This window comes from Melozone crissalis, unplaced genomic scaffold (genome assembly GCF_028551555.1).
Source record: "Melozone crissalis strain CALT ecotype California unplaced genomic scaffold, PUWL_Pcris_2 ptg000016l_1, whole genome shotgun sequence".
NCBI lineage: Eukaryota > Metazoa > Chordata > Aves > Passeriformes > Passerellidae > Melozone > Melozone crissalis.
Window position 1 is genome coordinate 27,678,620 of NW_026535794.1, and position 24,029 is coordinate 27,702,648.

Here is a 24,029-nt window from a genome sequence, read left to right on the forward strand (position 1 = left end):
AGGTCTTTATCAAGAAGTTCTGCAAAAGTATCTGTAGACTGAATTATAGACTGGAAGGTTCAGATTTCTGATACTTAATATACTGTATTGCAACAGTATACTTTCTACTGCTACAATATTTTAAAGTAGTAAAAATGGAAAAGAGTAAAAAACATCTTCTAGCAGATATATCTATCAAAGTCTCATCACACTGCAGAAACTGAGTTCTTAGAAAACTGAGTTCTTAGTCAAATCCATAATAAATTTAGGAAAGAATGTCCAGGTAATTAGTTCTGAACATATTGCAGTGGCCTTTATATGCATTCTTCCTTTCTTTCCTTGGCTTATTTTTGGAGGATGGAAACCAGGGAGGGTGTTGGGGAGGGGTTGTTCTTGTTTTCCTGATGTTTTTATTTGTTTACATATTACAAGAGTATTTTGATTTTAATGTGCTGTAATGAAATACTACACACTTCTCTATTGTATTATGCACAGAATATATAAACTTAGCTTTCTTTCCTAATGAGGTCAAGCTTCATTAGTAGGTAAATGGTGCTTTTCTGTTTTTATAATTATGACCACTTCATAATTATAGGACCACTTCATATAAAAATAGGACTCTTCTATTTTCAGTGAGGTGGTGGTTGTATTTTTAATTTTTTCCCCTTTAAAGTTAAAAGTCTGTGGGCATATAGCTTGAAAGGCTCACTTTCTTCATTAATACCACAGAAATGGGAGTTGCTTAGTGATCCAGCTGAAATAATTTCTCCCAATTCAGTAGGGAGCAGGACTTGCTCAGAAGTTGCAGCAGTTACTGTTATATGTAAAAGTTTCCATGTTTTGGATGAGTCTCTCAGGTGCTTATATTGACTAAAAGCAGAGGAGAGCAGCACACTTTGCAGATCACTCCCTCTCCGTGCCTGCATGGAAAAATAAGCTGCTCAGCTGGTTTGTTTGACCTGGTAGCTGTTTTCCCATGAGGTGAACCTTAATGGCTGAGGATCCTAACATTAGAACAAAAATTTGATGCCCTTTCATCATTGCTTTTTTGTTTAGGTTTTTTGGTCCATGTTTTTTGGCCCATGTTCTCACTGCCTATACAGCTGGTGTTATTTCAGTGTTTTTACAATGCATTGCTGTTTCTTAATTTAAAGTAATACTTTGGTTTTCTTTTCTTTTTTTTTTTTAATTACCAGACCTTGGGCTTCTATAACAGTAGAGATTACCAGTGTCTTTTAAACTTCTCTCAGTGAAGCCAAATAACAGTTTAAATCAAAGTTACTCTCAGAAAAAGCTGATCTGAGTTGTGACATGCGTCAGAGAAATCTGTGCCATGGCACAGTTAATCTGCAAAAGTTAGGGACATCCACTGCCATTTTCCCAGCTGTAATGTGGGTGGTGAGCTAAGCATGGGTATTTTGGGTAATGATGGGCTGCAGTAATGTCCAGGTTTATTTCTTTCCTCAAAATGCTTTGTCCTAAAAGGAGGATGTTGGGACAGATGCTCCATAAGTCTGAGCTCCATATCAGGGAATCCTCTGTTTTTCACAATTAGTTGCCTTCCTGTAAGCAGTGTGACTCTGTGGATGTTCTTTTCTACTTATACATGAGCTCCCGTTCCCTTGGGCATAGTGTTGGTGCTGTATTTTATAAATGGTGAGGTGGAAACAGAAAAAAATGTTTGAGAGGGCATCTTTCACCCTGATTTTTTTTTGGATGCCACAGCAGTTGTGGAATATTTTCACACATTTTGAATGTGTAAAAACTCATTCAAACTCTCAGCTTCTGCTATTACTGTTTCTTTGTACCACAGTGGTTATTTTTCACTATTGTGCTTATTTTCGTACTTCCTTATATGCCTTCATATTAGGAATAAAGGTAGTTCAAGCTCAAGTATAAAAATAAATGAATATGTATGGAGGCCATGAAACTGCAGTAGAGACAGTGGCCCTGTCTCACAATGGTAATAGTAAGAAGGCAATGTTTATTAAGAAAACTAATTTTACATAAAACTTTGGTTTATGAAGCACTTCTCCACGTTTTTTTTAGAAAAATTCCCCATGAAAACCCACAATTTATTTAAGAGCTGTGTTTCATATTGTAGGTTGCCAGAACAGGGCAAATCCTTACTCCTGTATATGTAATCAGAAGAACGTGTAGTTTTAACAAATTATTGTATGGTTTTGCACAGATATGCATAAATTTGCATTAGAACAAAACCATACAGAGTCAATAATTTGTTATATTTTTGTAAGTGAAAACTTGACAGGCTTGCATTAGCTGTGTATTCTTGGATTTTTCAGAGCCATGTGATTTTTTTAAATTTTAAGAAGATGGAACAACTTTTCTGAATGTTGGAAGTTTGGCCTTTTTTTAAATTTCGATTTTAAATGGCTTCTTAGATATTCCATTTTGTAGACTATAAATGGTTCAAAGATACACATTTCTGTCTTGAGGATTCTGTATTGAGGTTTCTGTCTTGACTCCCCTCTGAGCTCTGGATCTTAACAGGTCTATAGGTTGCATTGACATCCATGCATCCCAGCTCTTGTATTCGTGGAGGAACTGTTTGAGCATTTTGACAAGACAGAAGCTTCTAGCCTTTGAAAATGATGTTCCATGGTTTTTTGATTGTTGTTCAAAAATTGAGCAAATAACAGCTCTTCTGCTTGCTTTAAATAAAATTGAAATTCCTGACATAACCCGTGTGTCTCCATTTTTCAATATCAGGACTCATTGATCCTTGAGAAGTCTCAAAATTGGAGTTCCCAGAAAATGGACCATATTTTGATTTGTTGCGTTTGTCTTGGAGATAACAGTGAAGATGCTGATGAAATAATCCAGTGTGACAACTGTGGAATTACAGTGCATGAAGGTAATACAACCCTTCATTCTTGTTGCAGAAAGAAAGCATATGCTTTGCTTTTAATAAAATTTTGACTCGCTTTCTTCAAACAACACCTTTCAATACTGGGGGGTATTTTTTTTGTAATACTGTGTTGATTTTTTTTAGTGTTATAACACCCATCTTCTACTTGGCAATGCAAATATAAGAACCTGTGGGATGGAACGTGGTCTACAGATACTGACACAGTGAATGACAGTGTGCAAATATTGGAGCTATACACTGTATTTTCACTTTAGGATATTCTATTAATGTGTTTTGTCTTACCTGTTTCAGTATATGAATTTGATAGCATAATTACAAAAGGTAATTATGCTATCATATAGGAGATAAGAGAATAGGAGGCCTTCTTAATGGAAAGGTTATTTCACCTATATTTGTGCTATACCAAAATGGCAGAGAGGAAGGGAAGAAGAAGGGTATTCTCCATGGCATGCATTTATAAGTGAAAACAGCTAGTCTTCAACTTCCTCGTAATTTCCACTGACATTATAAAACAGGAGAATTTTGAAGTTAGAACATACTCAAGGTGTTGTTTTGCTAATTCCTTCAATATCTGGACTGTGTGTGTAATAAATGTAGGTGATCTGGTTTTACAGAAATACACTAGAATAATAATTTAGGTGAATGTATGGAATTTTAACAGCTTTATGTGGAAGATAAGACTGTATTGTGTGTTATTGCTCTTTCTCTTGAGGTTGGATGCTAGGGGAGATACTAACACAGAGAGGCACACCTTTTTTGTTAAAAAGCAAAACCTTTTTTTCCCATTAATCAGGTTGGGGCTTTTTTCCTCATATCCTGTACATTTCAGGCCTTCACCCCTTTTTTTAAGTTTTCCCAGGAAAATGAGATTAAACTACTTCAATTCTTGAAATAAAAAGAAAATAGGCTTTTATTTTTCTGAAGCACACAAAGCATTCATTTAATGTGACTCCCTTAATTTATGGGTTTTTTTACCTTTTTAGAATGTCTTTCTAGGTAGGAAGTGGTTTTGTAAATCCCATACTCACACTTCAATTTTCTCATACAAGATAGAAAACTTTTTGAGAACAGTAGCTGTCATGCATTGGGATGTATTTCAGTTCTTTGCTTGACGTCACTTAGGAAACCTTGGATGGAATTTCTGTCCTGTTGTTCACATGCCCTACATTGTGTGTCCGTATGTGCTTCTAGCTCTTGAACCTGTTGGGTCTTTTGAAGTGCTAATCCACACTGCCAGTGTTACTTAGAGAGCAGTTGACACCTACTTTATGATGAGCTGGATCACACTCCAAGTGCCTTTGAGGGCATTAGTCAGGTCTTAGTGCCTTCTAGAAGTGTTAGGATCCTAAATTTGTGTCATACAGAATTCCTTCTTTTGTATCCATGAAGTTTTTTGGAAAGTAATGTGTAGAATATATTTGATTTGAGATACAGCAACTATCTAGAAGTTAGTTTTATAGAATCTTTATAGATCTTATTTTTCCCCAGCACAGTCTAATATTAACTCACACGGAACAAAAAAAGGGATCTTTTGCTGATAGTTATAAGTGCATGCTTGAGAGTTCCCCAAACATTACATCCAGTCAGTACATCCAAACTCTAAAGTTCTGGAGCTCCCTGAAAATTTTTCCATAAGATTTATTTAATGATTGTAATGGTTCCTAAAGTAAAGAATGATTGTGATAGAAAAATGATCCTTTGCCACTTTAGAATGAAATGATGGCAATTTTTTGTTTTTATTCAAGAGGAGTACTTTAAAAATCTCCAAAAGATCATGTCCTCATTTTACTTAGTTTACTAAACTTCTGTCCCTACAAAAGTAAGATTATAGCTGGATTTCCTCTAGAGGAAAGTAGTCCCATAGTTCAAAAGTCACTAGAATTTTAGTAGTTCAAAATCTGTTTAAAAGTAATTACTGCTATTCTTTTTCCAGTGTTCCAGGCAAAGATTCCCTGTAGTCCCAGTGATACAAAGAGTGTAATATGTGTGTTTCTTTTGTTGTCATTGGAACAAAGTAAAATAGATTAATGAAAAATATTTAATTTTAGTTTGTTCTGATAAGTTCTACAGGGTGTACCAGGTAATTGACTATACATGTTGGTTAATTTTTCACATTTGTGGCCAAATGTTTAGTTAGCTCTTTGCAATTCATTTTAATAATAAATACTTGAAAGTGTACATGAAGCAGTTGTGAAGTTCTGTTTGAATAGGTGAAGTCTTAGAGAAAAATAATCAAGCTGTATATGTGAAAGTAATTGGTGACTGTGATATAGATGTAAATTTTCGCAGCAACAATTTGAAGCTGAATGATTTGGAGTTTTACTTGACACTTTATTTGTGTGTTTCATTGCTATATATGTATGAATATAGTTTCAATAGAAATGGACAGTTATTTTGCTGTGTTTTTCTGTACTTATAATGATAAGTAAGGGCAAGTGCTATTTTAAATCTGAGCTTTTTTCAGTAATTTTTTTAAATACTTGCTTGCAGCAAATAAGAATATTACTGTTGTGTTTAAACCCCTGGCAACCACCAAGCCCAATACAGCCACTTCCTCATTTCCCTGCTGGCAGGATCAGAAGATAATGTGAAGGGTAAAATCTGGAGAATTTGTGAGTTGAGTTAAAGACAGTTTAATGGAGAAAGCAAAAACCATGCACACAAGCAAAGCAAAACAAGGAATTAATTCACTGCATCCCATGGGCAGGCAGGTGTTCAGCATCTCCAGGAGAGCAGGGCTCCGTCTCATGTAACGATTACCTGGGAAGACGAACTCCATCACCCTAAACATCCCTCCTTTCCTCCTTTTTCCCCTCACTTTGTATATACTGAGCATGATGTCACATGGTCTGGAGTATCACTGTGGTCACTTGGGGTCACCTGTCTTGGCTGTGTTTCCTCCCATCCTGTCATGGACCCTTAACGTCTTTGCTGGTGTGGCAGTAGGGGAAATAGAAGAGGCTTTGGCTCTGTGCACATCCTGCTCCGTAATAACAAAAGCATCTCTGCATTATCATCACTGTGTTCAGCACAAATCCAAAACATAGCCACATGTTAGCTGCTGTGAAGAAGATTAATTTCACTCCAGTCAAAAGCAGAGCAATTATTAAAAAAAATGGAACCTTTGAAGCTTTAGTTTGATCCAGTGATCTTATATATACACATATGTTCAATGACTTGGAGATTTCTGCACTCCTGCCCAGTGGTCACTGACTGACTATTTCCTTCTGAATGCACGAGTAATACATGAAGACAGCCTGTCATTAAGAAGTTGGAGTCAAAACTAAAATGCAATGCAGCAGTTACTTTTTGGTCCTGTCTGCCTAATCATTCAATTTTGCTGATTTCCAAAATAAATTGAAAAGTAGTTGAAAAAGTAATTACTATCTAATCATATAAACATGGCTTGCAACTTTGAGAATTATTTTTTTTTTTAATGTTAATAGAAGCAAGGATTACTCTCAATAGCATTGGCTTTGATCTGTACTTTGGAAATGTATACCCAGACCACAGACATAGACTGTATTTATAGTCCTTTGTATTCTCATGTGCAGCTGCTTGGTAGTTTGAAAAATAAGTTCCAGAAATGAGCGAGTGTGTTTTGTAAACATATTGAAATCCAAGAATTTGGTTTTATTTTTTCCTTTAGTAGATATATTGCTGTGGCTGCAGGTATCATGCTGTGTCTAGAAATTTTTAAAAATATTTGAGCTTTTGCATTTTTCAGAGCACAGTATTGAAGGAAGAATCTCTTATTTATGAGTTGGATAGAAATCAATATAGTGATGTTTACCTGTACTTAGGAGGAGAAATATGCCAATTTCCTGCAATCTGATTTATTCCAAAATGCCCAAAGCAAGCTGGTGGAATACCACCGGGGTTTTCTTCATAGTTTTTATGTGCAATTTCAAGTGGTATTATGAGCCTGTTTTCTCTTCTTCTCTATAGCATGGTAAATAATTATGTCCTTTCACATCCTACTGGTGTCCCATTCAGGGTCCCATATAATGATGATATTGACAATTTGTTGTTCTTCCCCTGAAAACCTTATTTTCTCCTTGTTGACTACTGTTTTCTTCACTGGGAGGGGCTCCTACACGCTTGACTTATGCCTTGGTGCTCTGTTCAAGTGGAAATTTCTGTCCTCAGAACCTTTCTGGTGACTGGGAGAGGTTTTTCTATGACAGCCACCTCAATTTTAAAGTGAAGTTATTCATTAGCTGAGAAAATACTCCTCTGAGTCAAACCTACTTCTTCTGGACACCAGGGCTCCCTCCTGGGTATTTGATGCTACCACCTTTTCCTTTTGAGGGCCTGGTGAAGCAGCTGCCTGTTGAGTTGTGACTTGTATTCCTGTTGGATTGCTTGCTTGCATTAATGAGCTGTTACATAAGGTCTTCCATGATAAAAGAGGGATGATAGTGCCTCTGGGAACATGTGTCAGAGCTCACATGGAGGGAGCAACATGGCCAAGAGTTAGAGGGGAGTTTTCATTCAGACCTAAAGTCATGGACCTTTAATGAACCTTTACTTGACTTGCTGACAAGTTCTGAGATTGTGAGAAATTCAGTTTACTTTCTAATACAGCTGTTTGCTCTGTGAGGTTCATATCACTTGCATGGCCTCCGTCACTTATCCAAAAGCTGTCTTTGCACTGCAGACATGCGTCCAAAAATCTGTGGTTAGTGGAGTAAATAACTGGTTTGAATTGTAACTGCCTTTAAAACTGCATAAGTAGCATATGTGCAATACTAATTTCATACCCACTCTTACACAATGCATTCATCTGTTAGTTTTAAAAGCCTGTAATTAATTAATAAGTCCATCAATTAAAAATGTGTTCTCATTTCACACATCAGCCTATCCCTGTCACATCTTCCCTCTCCCCCCACAAAAAAACAAGAAAAAAAATCATTCTTACTGAATTTGTATAGTTGCTTTTCAGACTTTTTACTTCTGTATGAAGATAATTGTCATTTCTTTTTGTAAAAGTCTTCTTTAGACACCAATCTGTCATTTTGGATAAACGCATTTGTGCTAAGATCTTGTAATAACAGGACACCTCCAACTGTGTTGTCAGTTTTTTTGACATCTTGATTGCAGTGTGTCTGAAGATGTCTGGCACACATCGTAGCATGTGCCACAAGTGTAGGTAGCATGCTTGCCAGTTGTTGTCCTTGGGTTAGTTGCTGTGAGTTAAATGAGAAAAGTTCTACGTTTTTTGAGCAGTTTCTTTTCCATCTCCCATCTTTGTTTCTTACTGTACTTTGATGTGTATGTCAGAGAGTAAAAATTCTCTTGCTAAAAGCGAGTGTAGTTGCCATATGCTCTACAGTGTAGCAAAACATTTCTGCATTTTAATTTTGCCCCTTACTGTGGTCTGCTGCTGTCTGGTACAAAAATCAATTTTTCAAAATCACATACTTTAGTACTCTCCATTTACTAAATAAAAATATTGTTCTGAATTTATGATGCGTGAAATTATTAATGTATTTATTTTATACTGTTGGTCCAATTAAAATTTGAATAAAACATATTTTGAATATTGTGATCTCACAACATTTAATTCTGCAAATGTAGGGTTTACCATAGGGTTTGTATTTCAGAGTATATCTAGATGTAGTTGGTGCGTGCAGATACCCTCCCTGGCAAAAAAATTACCTTCCCAGAGAAACAGAGGACCAGCTGCAGCCACAAAAAGAACTAGGTCTCTATTTCTGTTTCCCTCAGCGGTATAAATTTCAGTACAGTTGTTTTAATGATATTATTTTAAAGTGTGTGCAATTTCTTTTTATTAACAATCACATGAAAATATAAGCTATTGGCAGAGTAAAATGATATCAAAATTAGGGAATAAAAAGGTCTGTTTTCTGTGTCTAATGACATACATTCAACAGACAACTTGGCTGTAATTGTAATATATAGATGGCATTAATGGAACTCTAGTAAGTGGTGTGAAAATTTTACCTTCTTGAATTTCATGTGTTTGAATTCATAGGTTAGTATTACACTAAACTGGTTTTATTGTTTAGTCTTAATGGTGTTCAAAGAGGTGTCAGAAATGGATTTACGATACAGAAATCTAAGAGTATGCAGGCATGAGGATTTATTGAACTTAAGTTCAAAAGGAGCTCTTAGGAGTGTTCTGAAGATCCAGACTTCAGAATTTTTGTGAATGTTAAGGAAAGGCAGCATGCATTTTAAGCAAAGTGTTTAAAAGTTACTTGATTTTTTCCAGTCAAAGGGGCAGCTGGTTGACTTAATACCAAATAGGTCAGAGTTGCAGTGATAATACTAGGAACCAGAAATGTCCTTTACAGGTGCTGTATCCTTCCCCCTGTTGTCCTTTCAGGCCTGAAGTAGTCATACTGTCTGTACAATTGGGTTACTTTTAGAGGGAGCCTAAAGATTACCTCTTGATGCTTTTACTAAGCAAGCCCTTAGGTTGCTTTCTGTTCCAACACCAGCAATTCCCAATAATTCATTCCGAATCATTAGATTGATCAACTTTAAATTGATCTTCAGTATAGGATGGAATGATTTACCAAGTAGCAGCTTTGTATTTGCATATCTATGCATTTTGAAGTCGTGAAAATAATACTTTTTAAAATTTTTGTTAATAGGAACAAAATAATTTTTCCAGCATGGCAAAATAAGGCAGGTAGTAGTAAGTTGAACCTTTGTTGTACTCAGCATTTTAAGGGTTCTAAAATGATGAATTTAATTTATATTAATGATTTATTTAGACTTTAGAGTATACTGAAATTGGCTCTTACCAGAAGTCACTCAAGAACAATTACAAAGTATGTTCTGTGAAACCTAGCTTCAGAGCCAACAAGGCTTTGTATTGCAGTTTTTTGTATTGCAGGTTTTGTATTGTTTGATTCAGCAGCTTTATTTGGCAGCAACAGTCTTAGATGCTAGATTTCCTTTCTTTCAGCTTTGTGGTGGACCAGATTGTTTTGATGTTTTTATCAGCAATGACTAATGGTAATCTAGTTTGTTTTCTCCAGCTAAAGACCACCCCTTTTAGTTGTAACAATGTGGTGTTTAGCTTTTACTAAATTCCAGGTAGGTAAAAGAGTAAATGTCTCCTTATCTGTCAGAGATCTTAAACTCTTTAAAGCTGAAACTAAGATTTGTATACAAATTGGGGCAAAAAAATTGGGTTAAAAAGATGGACATTTTTTTCCCCCCACTTTAAGAAATGAAATATGTTTATATTGTTATAGAAATAATGTTTAATGCCAGCACGTGTGATAAGGATCTAAATAATTGCAGCACATTTGTGTCATTTTCTAGGAGGAAGGATAAAAACGATCAGGTATAAATGACTGATAAGTATTATAAAGCAACCATTTCAGAAGGAAGGTAAGACAGTTTGGGGAGGTCATCATTCTAATTTTAGTAGACTGATGGCACTTAGGCTAGAAAAGCAAATCTAACTACTTTCAATTGGTGAAGAAGCATCAGCGTTTGAAAGAAACTGATTTTATTTTGCCATGTGGATTGAGGACAGAATTGCTTCATTGGTAATGTTAAGAAATTTTTAGTGAGTACTTTTAAGAAAATGTTAAAATGTTTGAAGTCTAAATGAATTACTAATAGGTTCATTAGCTCTATGATATCAATGGACCATGTGTTTGTACATTAGTGTTATTGCTGAAAAGGAGATTTGCTGGCATCTATTCCAAATTGTGTTATTAGAATTAAAAAAAAATACTTTGTGGAATGTTGCTTTAAGCTGATACCACATTATAAGGAAGATGGAGTGACTCTACGCATGAGCTATATGATCTTGTATATCCCTAATGAAATTTGTCTGTGAATGCACTTCTGCACATGACTTGTCCTTTCATTCTAGGACGCTTTTTATTATGAAAAGAAACATTCTGTCATCTTATTTTAATTCTTATTGATGAGGCTCATCCTGTAATGGAAGACTATGTTTCTTAAGTGGTTCCTGCAGTGTTGCTTATTTCCTGAGTGTGGTTGCAGTATATTATGCAGACCTCCTTTCTGTCGCAAGGGGAGTTGGAGCACTGTTGCTGTTTCATTACAGCCAGCGGGTAATGAAACAAAGTAAAAAATCATGTTGCTATTTAATTGCACAATTGAGTAATTTTACTGCTTTGAAAGCACAAATTTTGACTTGATTGCTGCCTTTGATAAATAGCTGAAAGTAATTTTTTAGTAAAGTCTTCACTTTGTTTTAAGTGTTGACAATTAGGTATTTTTTTCTCTTATTGAATAGCAGCTAAATGTTCAATATGTGGGATATGAAAAAACAGTTTTGTGGTGATTAGCTTTAGTATCTTTTTGTCATTTGTAGTAGTACTAATACAACTTTTGCACTTGTGCAAAATTTAAGTAACAAATCACTTTAAAGAATCTGTTTTCCTAAATTTGTGGTAATTGAGCATGCAGAGGTGCCTAAGCAGTCATAAAGAATACCCTAGTTGTACTGAAGAGGAATGGAGAAAGTGAATAATTGAACATAGCTATAATTTAAAACCAGGTATAAATGAGAGTGCTTAAAAAAATATATATATTTCATCAATCACCATTGTGGTGTCTCAGAATTGTCAGTTTGTACTCCACAAACTGTACTCTGGTTTTGAAGCTACACAAGGGTTCTTAAGGTCAGTTCTACAATTCATAAAGTAGGTAAATAGTCTTTATTTCATGTGTATATTCTTTTGTAGTTGATTTGCGTGCTGAATGCAAAGTGGAAAAGTGGAATGCATATTTTTGACTGGATTCTACTGACATAATGAACCTCTAGAAGAAAATCCAAGCACTCTTCCTTCCCTGCAAAAAATGTTTATTTTCAGGGAGAAGAGCTTGTTGCTTTTTTCTTGAAATATATTTCTTTACTCAAAAAATGCATTGAGTTTTTTAAAAATCTTTAGTTGCTTCAAGACTTGTTTTCTTTCTTTTCTTCCTAATGGATATTCTGTAAGAACACAAAATGTAGCTAGAAGAATTAAGTGAAACAGTCTTCTTTCTTCTTGTTTTTTGTTGTAATCTAATACAATCATATAAAACAGGTGATTTTTTAATGTAAAGGAAAATGTAAAATTTTTACTGTAAAGTAAAATGTAAAATCGCTTTAAAATGTAAATTTTGCTCTAACCATAACAATTTCAAAAGTAATTGTAAACTTTCTTGAGTATCTAAGTATTTCTCTTGAATTGTTCCCCCAAATCTGTATATGTGTATGTTTCCCTCTGAAGTTATAACTGGCAAGTAGCTGCTTCTACAATTGTCTCTTCTTGTTTGATCTTCCATTTGTCCTGTGTGTAGGTTGCTATGGGGTTGATGGAGAGAGTGACTCTATCATGAGTTCAGCTTCAGAAAATTCCACAGAGCCTTGGTTTTGTGATGCATGCAAATGTGGTGTCACACCTAGCTGTGAATTGTGTCCCAACCAGGATGGCATCTTCAAGGAGACTGATGCAGGCAGGTAAGACTGAATAAATGATGTTTTGAATTTGGTATAATCTAACCTTTAAAAGATTGAGTTTTTTCCTATACCTTGTAGAGACTCTGCTCATCCTACTTTCAAGTAGGTTGTAAGTGGGAGAAAAACTGCATGTTTTTATTTTAGTAGAGCAAAAGACTGGATCAGTAATGCCAGGCAATGAGAAAAAGTAGCATAACAAAATGATATTGAGAATGTGCTACAGGTGTTCAGACAGATCTTGTATATGATGATTGTTTAGAATTATGAAGATTTTATTCTTGATTTTTGAGAATATTCTTTACTTCTTTTTAGGATTGAATTCATGTCTAATTTGAGAATAAGCAGATTAATTCTCATGATATCTTCAGTTCCTGTCACATTTGAAAATAAGATATACATATTAATGATAACTAATTATCTGTACTAAAGGCAAAAGCTGCATTATCAGTGCTGGCTGATTTATGCTTAGTGTTGCTAGGTTTTGCTGCATGATTTCATAGGTGTGATTTAAGTTTTTTTTTGTTTGTTTGTTTTTTTGTTTTCGGTTTGCTTTGGTTGGTTTTATTCAATAGACCATGAAAATTAAGGTTTTTTTTCCAAACACTTTATGGTTGTATAAATTGCGTGTGTGTGGTAAAAAGCAAAGTTTTCAGGTGCTGGGCTTTTCATAAGCTTAAAAAAAAAAAAGTTACACAAATGAGTCAAGGTTTGTAGTGAAAAATTTTGAACCTTGGAGGTATTAGTGCTTTTTTAATGCTTTTAAAAAAGCAATAAAAAGGTTTTAGGGTTCAGATCCTTGTGTCTGGTCTGTAGTAGGTTTAAGAATGTATGTGCATCTTCCTTATAAAGCCTTTACACAACTAAGCAAATTGTGCTTTTCCAGTTGTTTTCTGTAGTGATAATAATGCTTCTAAAGGCAAGAACATTACTCTTGAAGACTATAAGTCAATTGTGTAACAGGAAATGTGAGACTTGATATCAGCTGGCAAATTTTATTTCAACCTTTTTATTCCTGTGTTCTACAAACAGTTTAAGCCCTATAAATATAGCTTTCCATGCTATCCTAGTAGAAATTATAAGTCAGCATTTTAACAATTGCTTAAATTTTTTCCTTGTGAAGGGGTGGTATTCTTTTGGTTAACCTGGAAGTATTTTCTTTGTTACATTGGTTGTCTGTGCAGAAGCACATGCCTGCCTTGGTGACAGTGGGTGTTATCACAATATTTTATTATTGTTATTGTATCTTTATTTGTTGGATAATATGATATTGCTATCCTGGATAAGTTTATTCTCCCAGATGAAAAGGTTATATACTAGAAAAAAAAACCAAATATAATTTGCTATTTACTAGTTGAAATGTGAAAATTCCTGTGCTCTCTTTTTATTATTTATTTATAAATTTGGATTCTCAAGAGTAGGGGAGCACCATAGACTAGGGGTAGGGTCTTGGGGCAGTGTCTATTATGCTTCCATTATACTCAGTTAACTGTAATCCAATTCAGTGCTATTCTTGATGTGTTAGGAAGGCACTGCTGAGTAACAGATTCCTTTACCTCACCATTGCTCTTCATCCCCTTACCACCTTTTAAAAATAAATTCTCCATAAGCATCAGTGCTCAAAATAACACAAACCAAACCTAGTCAGTTTCTCTTCATAATTGAATTGGAATAATTTCTCTCTTTTTACATGAAAGGTGAATAATTAGAATAGTGAGGTGCTTAATTTCTCAGCAGAAGTCTTTTCACATTAATCTCTCAGTTTCACAAGTATAAATGTGAATTTATGAAATTTTACTTCTTAAAATGCTATTTTCCAAAAATATAAATTCTGTCCTTGTTTCAGTGTGGAGTTTTTCTTCCTTCCTAATCAACATCTGTCATCATTGCTCCAAGCTAAATGGATGGTAAAGTAACAAGGAAGATTATTCTTCTTTGATTACCCAATTTGTCTTAATTACAAGCTTCTAAAACATGTGCAGCTAAATAAATGAGCAGGAAAATATTTAGAACTGGTATTAAAAGCAGCTGAAGCTGCCTCAGCTGTGAACTTGACTGACTTGTGTATGTTTTTTAATAAAGATTCAGGTCTGAGTTCACATATAGGTGGTTAAAGAAATGAGGCACTTGTGTGCCAATCACACAGAAATGGCAGTTTAAATCTGTAGTGCTGCAGTACTTGGGTGACATGTACTAAAACATTTTGAGAAGGTCAGTATGAAGCAAGCAGCCAGCTGTTGGGTTTATCATAGATAAACTCCTACAGAGTGCAGCAGCATTAAATACACCAGTGGAGCATGAAAAAACTGTGCAAATTAAATTGAGAAAGCAGCTGCTTGTAGATGTGTATCTTTATATTGAACTTCAGAGAGTATGTTTAGTAGACTGTATTAAAACTTACTATCAAAAATCTCCAACCAGAACCTTGGATTTTTGTTAAGAATAATAATTGTGGGAGATATAGAACTTCTGTTTATAAAGATTTGTTCTCTATTACACACCTTAATTTAAAGCAAGAGTATAGAAAAGAAGCTGTACAGAATTCAGATGTTTTTATTTACAAACAAGAAGTCTATTTATCTCAAGGTTGCAGGTCTCATTCTGTGTGTTATATTTTGCTTTTTTTTAAAATTTCCTTTTAAAAGCAAGTACAATATGCTCATGCCAATGAGGTATTTATTTTAGTAAATCATATTGTTTACCAAAATGTGCATTTAAGCACATGCATATGCATTTTTTAGTAGAGGAACATTTCATAAAAGTATGGCGGTGATTTAGGCCAAGCTGTTGCCACTCCTGGATACAGCATGGAAGGGCAGAGGTGGTACCTGGTGCTCCATTGCTCCCCTGCAGGGATAGGTTGTGCCTCCACTGGTTTTCTGGGGAGTCAGACAGAAGATGTACTTTTTATATCCTAATGAGAAGAATCTGATATTTTACCTGTAACATTGTATTAAGTTAGAGATTTGTGGTGGCATGCTGGAGTCTTTCTACTGTAATAAAACCACTGATGAGGTTTTCTCCCTTTCTGAGCAGCAAGAAGTTTGGCAGAACACTTGAGTGTCTCAGCTTGTTCTCTGGCAGCTAGCAGGCTGCCATATTTGTATTAGATTGTTTAAACACAAGGTTGTAACTCATCTTTAAGTTTTCTTTGCTTCTTCCTATGGTAACAGTGCTGTGACCAAATAATTTTGTGGATGTGAAGAACACTAGTAAAATTTGTGGAGGCAAAACAATGCAGTTCTTGCATATAAATGTGTATTTGGGATATACATCATTCTAATTGTTTTAAGTTTATATGTTTTAAGGCAGTTTACTACTTAGCATCCCAAATGTGAGTGATTTAACCACGGGATAAATACTTGTTTTTAAATACACAAGTAAAAAGAATCTTGTCAGATATGACACAATGGATCAGTCAATGCTGAGACTTGTTAGATTTACTGGGAAATTTCTTACAGAGTGAAGCAATTTAATGGCTTTTAAGTAGTTTCTTACTGTTACTGGGATTTTTCTGTTATCCAGTTAATATCTTGGACTGTTTTGGGGGAAAATGGTAAGTAAAGTCTATTCACCAGTTTTGTACATTGAAAGATCATAGTTTTCTTTTGTAAAGACTGAAATATAAATGTATTTTTGAGCTTTCTACAGAACCTTTCACATTTCGCATTTTTGGAATTTCTGATGGGATATGTGATTCATAAATAACATGAAAATTAATAAATCTGAGTGTGATAAAGACCAACATTGTAGGTCTAAGGGTCATTGATGAGAAGTGTGCTGCTTAGGGCTACATGGAGCTCCTGAATTGTATAACCATAAACTTCAGTATTTCTCTCCTCTGTAAGCAGCTAGTTAATAACAGCAGCTGTTTTACGTGCACTTCAGTCTGGGATGTTATTGCTGAATAATTCAGTATAACTGAATTTTTTAAATTGGTGTACAAAGGAAGGAGGAGGAAGAAGAGATAGGCTAAACAGTGGTAGAAGATTGGGAAAAAGAGCACAGCAGCATGGGTGCAGATTTTAGCAGGTGGTAACAGGTCTGTACTGAATCCCTGTAAGAGAGACAAGGGAAGAAATGTTTCTCACATCATCATGAGTCTTCTTGAATACAGGGAGTAGATTCTATTATTTGATTAGAACAGAAGAGAGTTTTAGTCTTCACTAGTGTTACATTTACTGTTAAACAGTAATGACTAGGAAGATTGTAAAGTGCTGAATTAACACACTTGCTGAGGCTATTTCAGCTCAGTTATGTCTGAAGTCTCTAGTTGTATTATATATCATGTGGGACTTTATAGGTTTAGAGTGTTAGCTACAATGTCTGCAATTGAAAGGCCATTTTCTTGCATATCTTAAAATAACAAAAAAATAGCAATCTTGACCCTCTATCTATTACAGTTTTTTCCCACCTGATGCAATGAGTAGCAAATACTTCCTGAATTTTGATAAAACAGTAAGATTATTTGCAGTAGTTTGTCTCAGTTAATTTGAGTCATGCATGCTGTGCAGAACAGATTTTGAGTTTGTCACTAACTGATGGTTTGTGACAGTAGGAGCATCTTTTAGAAAGTGTTCATTACAAAAGCAATGGACGAAGAAGACTAAGAGAAGAATGCTGCAAGGCTATTTTTGAGTAGCTGAGAGCTTCAGGAGGTAAAGAAGATGCCTGTCAAGAGCAGTCTTGAGGCTGAAGTCTTTACCATCGTGTGGCATTTGATTACTATACTCTGAGGTCCAGATTCATTTTCTGCCCCTCAGAGCTGAAGATTTAGACCTCCTACTCCCTAGTTTTTTATGACCAGTGAAGAAGGGAACAACTAAGTAAACTACATCTGTTTATCTGAGTTTCAGATAGGCCTTTCTGTTATACTACTCACATATGTTTATTCCTGAATGCAAGTCCTCTTGATGTTGCTTAAAACTAGTTTGTTTTGGTGAAACTAACAAGTGCAACTAACAGTGGAAAGTCTGTATTCTAAGTGCTTCATGGCTATATGATCAGAGCTCAGTGTTGCTGTGACTACCTGTATAATTTTGTTTGTTCCCTTCCTACCCCCTGACACATTATGAAAATGTCTGTCTGCCTTAGCTTTATAAGTAATATCAAAATCTTAATACACCTTTCATGTTCCTTGAAAAGTGTGTGGAGCCCTTGGGAGAACCATGAGAATGTAAAGGTGGTGGTAGCCCAGCCCTTGGTCCAGACAGGCAGAGCAATCCCAGTGCCTTTGAAAGGCCTTACTCCGTGGTTCAGTGTCTGAGCTCCTGAATTCCAAATAGGCACTCCATCCCTGCTTTTAATCTTCTTTCCTTCAAGTGGTTCAGCTAGCATCTGCAACATTTACACAGCACTTTGAAATCTGAAAATGGTGAGTATAATATAGGATCAAAATGTTGGTAACAGTAACCTAATTTTGTCCGCTGTTTTAGGTGGGTCCACATTGTTTGTGCCCTCTATGTTCCAGGAGTGGCATTTGGAGATATTGACAAGCTGAGGCCGGTAACACTAACAGAAATGAATTATTCCAAGTATGGTGCAAAGGTAAGTTTAGAAGAGATGTAGTGGCAACAAGTAGCTGTATTTTATGTTTTTACATGTAATAGAATAAAATGCATCTTCCCAACTTTATTTTTCTTTTTTGTAGCAATTTTGTAGTGTGGTTAAGGACTAAAAATGAGATAAAGTTTATTAAATGGTTGTTATACCTACAGCCTACCTGCTCTTGCCTCCATCTTTCTATCTGTTCCATTCTCCATAATTTCTGTCACTGTTTTTGCCCAGTTTCCCTGATTTTTTACAGAGGTGCTAATTTCTTTTGAAGTCAGTGGCCGATTGACAAAATGTGAATGGAAAGCGAGGAGGATTCATAAGATGAGAAGTGGGAGGTTAAGTTGGTTAAGAAAGGGGCAGATGTACTTCAGTAAGAATGACTTTAGAGTTTATATGTAAGCCAGTATGCATACAACAGGCTGTTCCAAAGCAGTGTTTACCAAAATCCACAGCAACACAGGGCCCTCAACTTGAACTGATACATGGTTCTAAAGTTAAAATTGTTTTACATGTAAATGTTTTCAGTCCAGATCAAAAGAAGTAATGAACAAACCATACAGAAAACCATTGTAGTGGGCAAAGGACAGCATTCATTATTTTGCTAAATACTGTTTGGCCAGTGGAGACAGTGTGGAGAAGCCATGTCTGTCAGTCCAATGTGAGGAAATATGGTTGGTTCCGAGTCTGCAGCTCTAAAGCTTCATTTCTGCGAAACCACTTTTGTTTTCTTGAATTTTTTCTACTTGTTAAATAGAATACTAAATGAAAATATGTAGTGCAGTGTTAAAAATGGATGCAATATATAAAATAGACTAAAAGACTTTGGATTGCCCATGTACAATGCATCTGTATCAGGAGCCTGGGCCTGCTGAGGCATTTAGCCTTGTTTAGAAATGTTTGTAAAAGGTTGGGGCAAGCATGCCAGACTCTGCCAATTGCTGTTGAAATGAATGATACTCTTTTTTTTTAATAAGTGATGTATAGGATCAGGGAAAAGAATTTGGGCATCTTTTCTTGCTGTGAATAAGGTGAAACTGACCTGTACAGGTGAAGAAGACTCATTACTGTTGGAAAGCTGTGAATCTTGTTTGTTATATTAAGTGTGGAAGTTACAGCTTATTTTACTACATTCCTCCTTCAAAACCAGCTTAATATATTAGGTTTTTTCATTTAATTTCTTATCTGTTAAGTGTTGCAGCTACACAGCTAAAGGGTGCCTTTCTAGTGTGGCATATGTGATGTTTTGAGATTCTTCAGTCAGTGAGTTTTCCTTACCATTCCATTCTGTTGTTTAACTTTCTGCATGGAGATATTTTCTCTAGGTGATAGACAGCTTTGCTCTCTATTCAGCAAGTAGAAGTCTAGGAAATGCATGCCTGTATAATTTTAGATCATCTTTATGCACCGGATAGCAGCACTGCTCAAGCAGGGCGTGTTCCCATTTCCTGCTTATCTGCTCTTTCTCTAGATTGCTGGCACAGGGATTTGGTCTGAAATTGTGGAGAAAGACACCGAGGAATTGATCTGACTGAAAAACAAGTTAATTGTTTTTTTCCAGGTTGCATTTGGGGATGTCAGTTGGTTGTTTTTCAAGTGACTGTGCCTAGAATGCACATATCTGAAGCCAGGGTTTCTTAATTAAGTGAATCACATCTTACTGATATTTATGATTTTTAAGTATTTTTTTCTGCACTGTCACTTGTTTACATCTCTGTCATTGCTTATCAAGGGACATGTACATAATTATCTATGGTTTCCAGTCATTCAGAGCACTGCTCTTTTATTTTTGTTTGTCCTCAGAACTCGTTGAACGTTTGCTGAGGAGTGGTGGTTTTTTTATACCATGGTTATACAACTAATTGTGCTTGAATTGCTTTGATGGTATTTTGTTGTTTTGTTGAAGGGACATGCAGTACATGCAGGTTAATATAAAAATTCATCCAACATGCTGTTTAGATTATTTAAGCATTGTTGAGAATGAAATTAATAGTGGGAGTTGAGAAAGCAGAAAGCTTTAAGTAGTGTCAGCTGTTGGGAGCATACTTGGTTTCTGTACCACACAGGAGTCACCTACCAGTTTAGTTTTTTCTATATATGACGTAAATTATCAAATATTAGGCAAAGTGCACCTGAAAAATTTACTGTCGCCTTTTCCATTCTTCTTTATGAAGGAGTGCAGCTTTTGTGAAGATCCTCGTTTTGCCAGAACTGGTGTTTGCATTAGTTGTGATGCTGGGATGTGCAGAGCTTATTTCCATGTGACCTGTGCTCAGAAGGAAGGCCTCCTCTCAGAAGCAGCAGCAGAAGAGGTAGGTATGGAAAAGATAGAATAAAAGATCTCTTTTGAAAGCTTATGGAGATGACCTGAAATGGTAACTGTTTTGTTCACAGGTCCTAAACAAAGTTTTTAAGTAGGTAACAAGTGAGGGAGTAAGGGAACTGCTCAGGGAGAGCCCTTCACCAACTTGTCCACTCTGAGCATTTTTTGAAACAGACTGGAAAAAAAGGACAGAGAAAGTTAACACAGAGGTTGGCTTAACAGACTGTCAGTCAATACAGACAGGCATTCTATTTCCTGGACTTCACATCAGGTGACATACTTACCTAGCTGTTTGTGTCATGCAGTAATCTCTGTTTCATACCAAACAGGAAACTTGAGAAATTAAAAACATTTCTGATGCCACTTTTTCATGCATGTTTTTTAGTATTTACTTCAATTTTAGTACATAGTTATGACTTTGCTTCTTGTAACATTAATCTTTGGAATCAGAATAAATAGCAAGTATTTATAACCTCCTGATAACTTCTTAATGTCTTTTCTTAACGTTTTTTTCCCCTGCAATATGATCTAAAGCAATTCAGATTAGCAGTTCCTACTTCCTCATTCATTTTTATGGTATAAGTACTTTTAGGTTGTCCAGTTTCATCCTGATATGTATCATTTGGATTAAGCCTGTCATGTTCATAGCATCACAATTTCCTTTTTTGCCTTAGGAAGTGGCACAGGTAACACAAAAACAAGCATTACTTTCACTGTTGATATTGACACTTTTGTTTCTGCAAACAGTGGACCACTAAGGAATTCATGAAGGAATCACAAAATACTTTCTTCTGTTGGACTGCTAAATAGGAAGATAGCCTCATTGTTGTTGTCCTTAATAGATTATTAAGGTTGTAAGGTTGAGTCTTTAAATTCCCTATGTGAATTCCTTCTGGATATATGTATCTGCTTGCCTTTCCACCTTAAAATTTTGATACATGTTGTCTGCAGTCAAATTTTTAATCAAGGTCTCACACAGTCTCATTTTAGGACACAGCTAATTTTTGAAGTAAGCTGTCTCATACTGTGAAAATCTTAAAATAAAATGTGCTTGTAAGGAAAGTCAGAGTAAATTTTATTACTCTATGTTTTATAAGTGGAATAAAGGAAAATTTGATAGGTATTTATTAATATTTGTATTACTTTATGAAGGAAAACTGCTTTAAGTTTTTGTTAGTCTGTAGATTTATGATGTTGTTTGTACACTTTTGAAATTACAAAGGCAATTAAATCTGTTTCTCAAACCATGTCTCCTCATGGCTCAGTTATTTGTAGTCTGCTTGCAGGGTTTGCAGATGCTGAAGTTGCTATAAACCTAGCCATGATAGTGTGCAGATATGATGGAATGAAAAATGGGAGGGTATAGCCACCAAAATGATTGGAAAAACATTAGAGAAACCAAATATATTGCCTTTGATATTATTCAGAATTATTAAGCACTTGTAGGATTTCATTTAAAAGGCACAGTGAATCAACAGGAAATTAATGCATGTTATATGTTGAAGGAATTTGTATTTAGGAATTTATTTTGCTGGAATTTTTTTCCTGGGAATGCAAATATAGTACAGAGATGGACTAGGAGAAAGTTAAATTGTTAATGCTTTTAGAAATGTTTAGGATCATGCAATGAAAACAATGGAAAAACACCTTATATTGTAAATTACATCAACATGACAAAATTGATTTAGAAACATATTTTTTAGTTGCTTTTAAAAGCATGCCCATTTGAACAAGTGAACTGATTGCCAGAATGTTTTTGCTGTTCAGAGCCCTTTGGCCTTACTTTGTCTCACTCTATTTTCATTCCTTCCCCTTTGTTTTTTCTGAAACAGGATATAGCTGACCCTTTTTTTGCTTATTGTAAACAGCATGCGGACAGGTTAGACAGAAAATGGAAGCGGAAGAACTACTTGGCTTTACAATCTTACTGTAAAATGTCCTTGCAGGAAAGAGAAAAGCAGCTTTCACCAGAAGCTCAGGTATTGTATTCGTGACACAAATGCCTCTGAATTAATCATCCATGTTAAACAAGACAGAAATTAAGAGAAGGTAAAAGTGTTATTATAGTAGAAAATTAGATATGGAATATATTGATAGTGCATGGTCATTTAACAGCACACTGACCTGTTTGTAGGGTTTGGTCTCTAAGAACAATTATCTCTATATTTTATATAGTTATATATCATATATATTATATATCTGTTTCAATAAATATCAAATATCTGTGCTTGTCTGAATTTAAAAATATTACTTTGCTTTTGAAGTAAAAAGTTGGTAATTACTTTTTCATTGTAATTCATAGATTTTGTTTAATATTTTCTTCAAGATTCTGAAGAAAAAAGGCCAGAAAAAATTAGGCATTTCTATTTCTATCTAAATTTCCAATTTTGTAGGTCTAAATGGAATTCTGTGTGCCAGGTGTTTTCATAGTAATGACTTCCTAGGAAAAGAAATAATGTATGCAAAGAAGTGAGTCTGTGCTACTGCGTGGGAGTTGTCTGAAAGCCTTAGGCAAGTCTATATCCCTGTCTAGTGACAGATCCATTTAAAACTGTTTAGTTACTGCAGAAGCTCAGCTGATAAAAGTCCTGTTGATACAAAGGTTTCAATTCCTCTGAGGCAATCTACATACTTTCATGTTTCAATGTGTGTCTTTTATTTATTTTTTCTGATTCTGAGGAATTTCTAGCATACTTTGCTTCACTGCTTAGACTGAACTCCATTCCGTGCAAAAATCACACCTGTGTAGAAAAGAAGCTTGTTACCTGAACAAAACATGCCTGATTTATTTGTAGAAAGTAGCAGATGCTGTAAATAATGGAAATAATTTATGGGAGAGGACTGTCTGCTTTTTTTCTGAAGTGAGAATTATAGCGTAATGATAAGAAAATATTGTTTCATAGTATCAAACTTTTTATTAAAAAAAAATCTTGCCTTTCCAGTTCTTCAGAGATCTTTGATTAGGAGAATATTAATTTAAAATTATCTGTGCTGTTGAAAATGAGCATGAGCAAATTCATACTGTAGAGGAATTGTGAATAAAATATTTTTTGGAATATTGAACTTCATGTAGCTTGTTTTAAAACTGGTTTCATAATGCTTGCTGAATATACTCGGCTCTCAGTTATGTGAAATGCACCTGTGTAGTAGAGACATTGCAATAATATGAACACTGCCCAGTATCATGGTAAGTGCTGGTTGTGCAATATCTGTTTGGATCCAGCAGAGCATATTAGCTCTGTTTTCAGGCATGTATTAAGCAGTGCTGATAATGCTGATAAGTTCTCGGCATTTCCCTTTCTCTCTCCTCTTTTCCCCAAACCAAAACTCTGCAATTTTTTAATATTAATTATTTAGATTAAATTTTTTGAAACTGAAGAATGACTGCTGAAAACTGCAGGTGCAGTTACTTGACATGGTGTCATAGGCACCTTGATACAAGTATGACCACTTGCATATGTTTTGTACAACCACATGTTTTCACTCTTGGTGGCTTTGGTGTTGTACAGCAGTGGCTGTAGGTGGATCTGCACCTGTGGGTCCAAGAAAAAAGCCACTGGGGTCAGAGCTGGCCTGTAAGCTGTATTTGGTTTGTTTCTTGGTCATTAATGTTCAAGACCTAGATAAGGTAATATGTTCAACTGTCTGCAGTACTACCTTCATTGATTCTGTTTGAAATCAGAGATGTTCCTTAACAATAGTGTGTATGTATATGCGCACCTTTGCTTTTGTCTCAGGAGTATCTTACACCATATGGTGGGGCAGTCACATTAGTTTAGTTTCTTCTTTGTGCAGGAAAGTAAACAGCTTCTAACTGATAG

At 35.3% G+C, this 24,029-nt stretch overlaps 1 protein-coding gene across 4 annotated transcripts in view; it reads left to right on the forward strand.

Moving 5' to 3' along the window:
- PHF14 (PHD finger protein 14) overlaps positions 1-24,029 on the forward strand; it is a 160,712-nt gene that overhangs the window by 14,848 nt on the left and 121,835 nt on the right. For all 4 annotated transcript variants that reach the window (XM_054273575.1, XM_054273576.1, XM_054273577.1 and 1 more), the window contains 5 exons: positions 2,710-2,854; positions 12,176-12,335; positions 17,768-17,879; positions 20,060-20,197; positions 22,041-22,187. In XM_054273575.1, the coding sequence (XP_054129550.1) occupies positions 2,710-2,854; positions 12,176-12,335; positions 17,768-17,879; positions 20,060-20,197; positions 22,041-22,187 (702 nt within the window). The remainder of the gene's footprint in view (positions 1-2,709; positions 2,855-12,175; positions 12,336-17,767; positions 17,880-20,059; positions 20,198-22,040; positions 22,188-24,029) is intronic.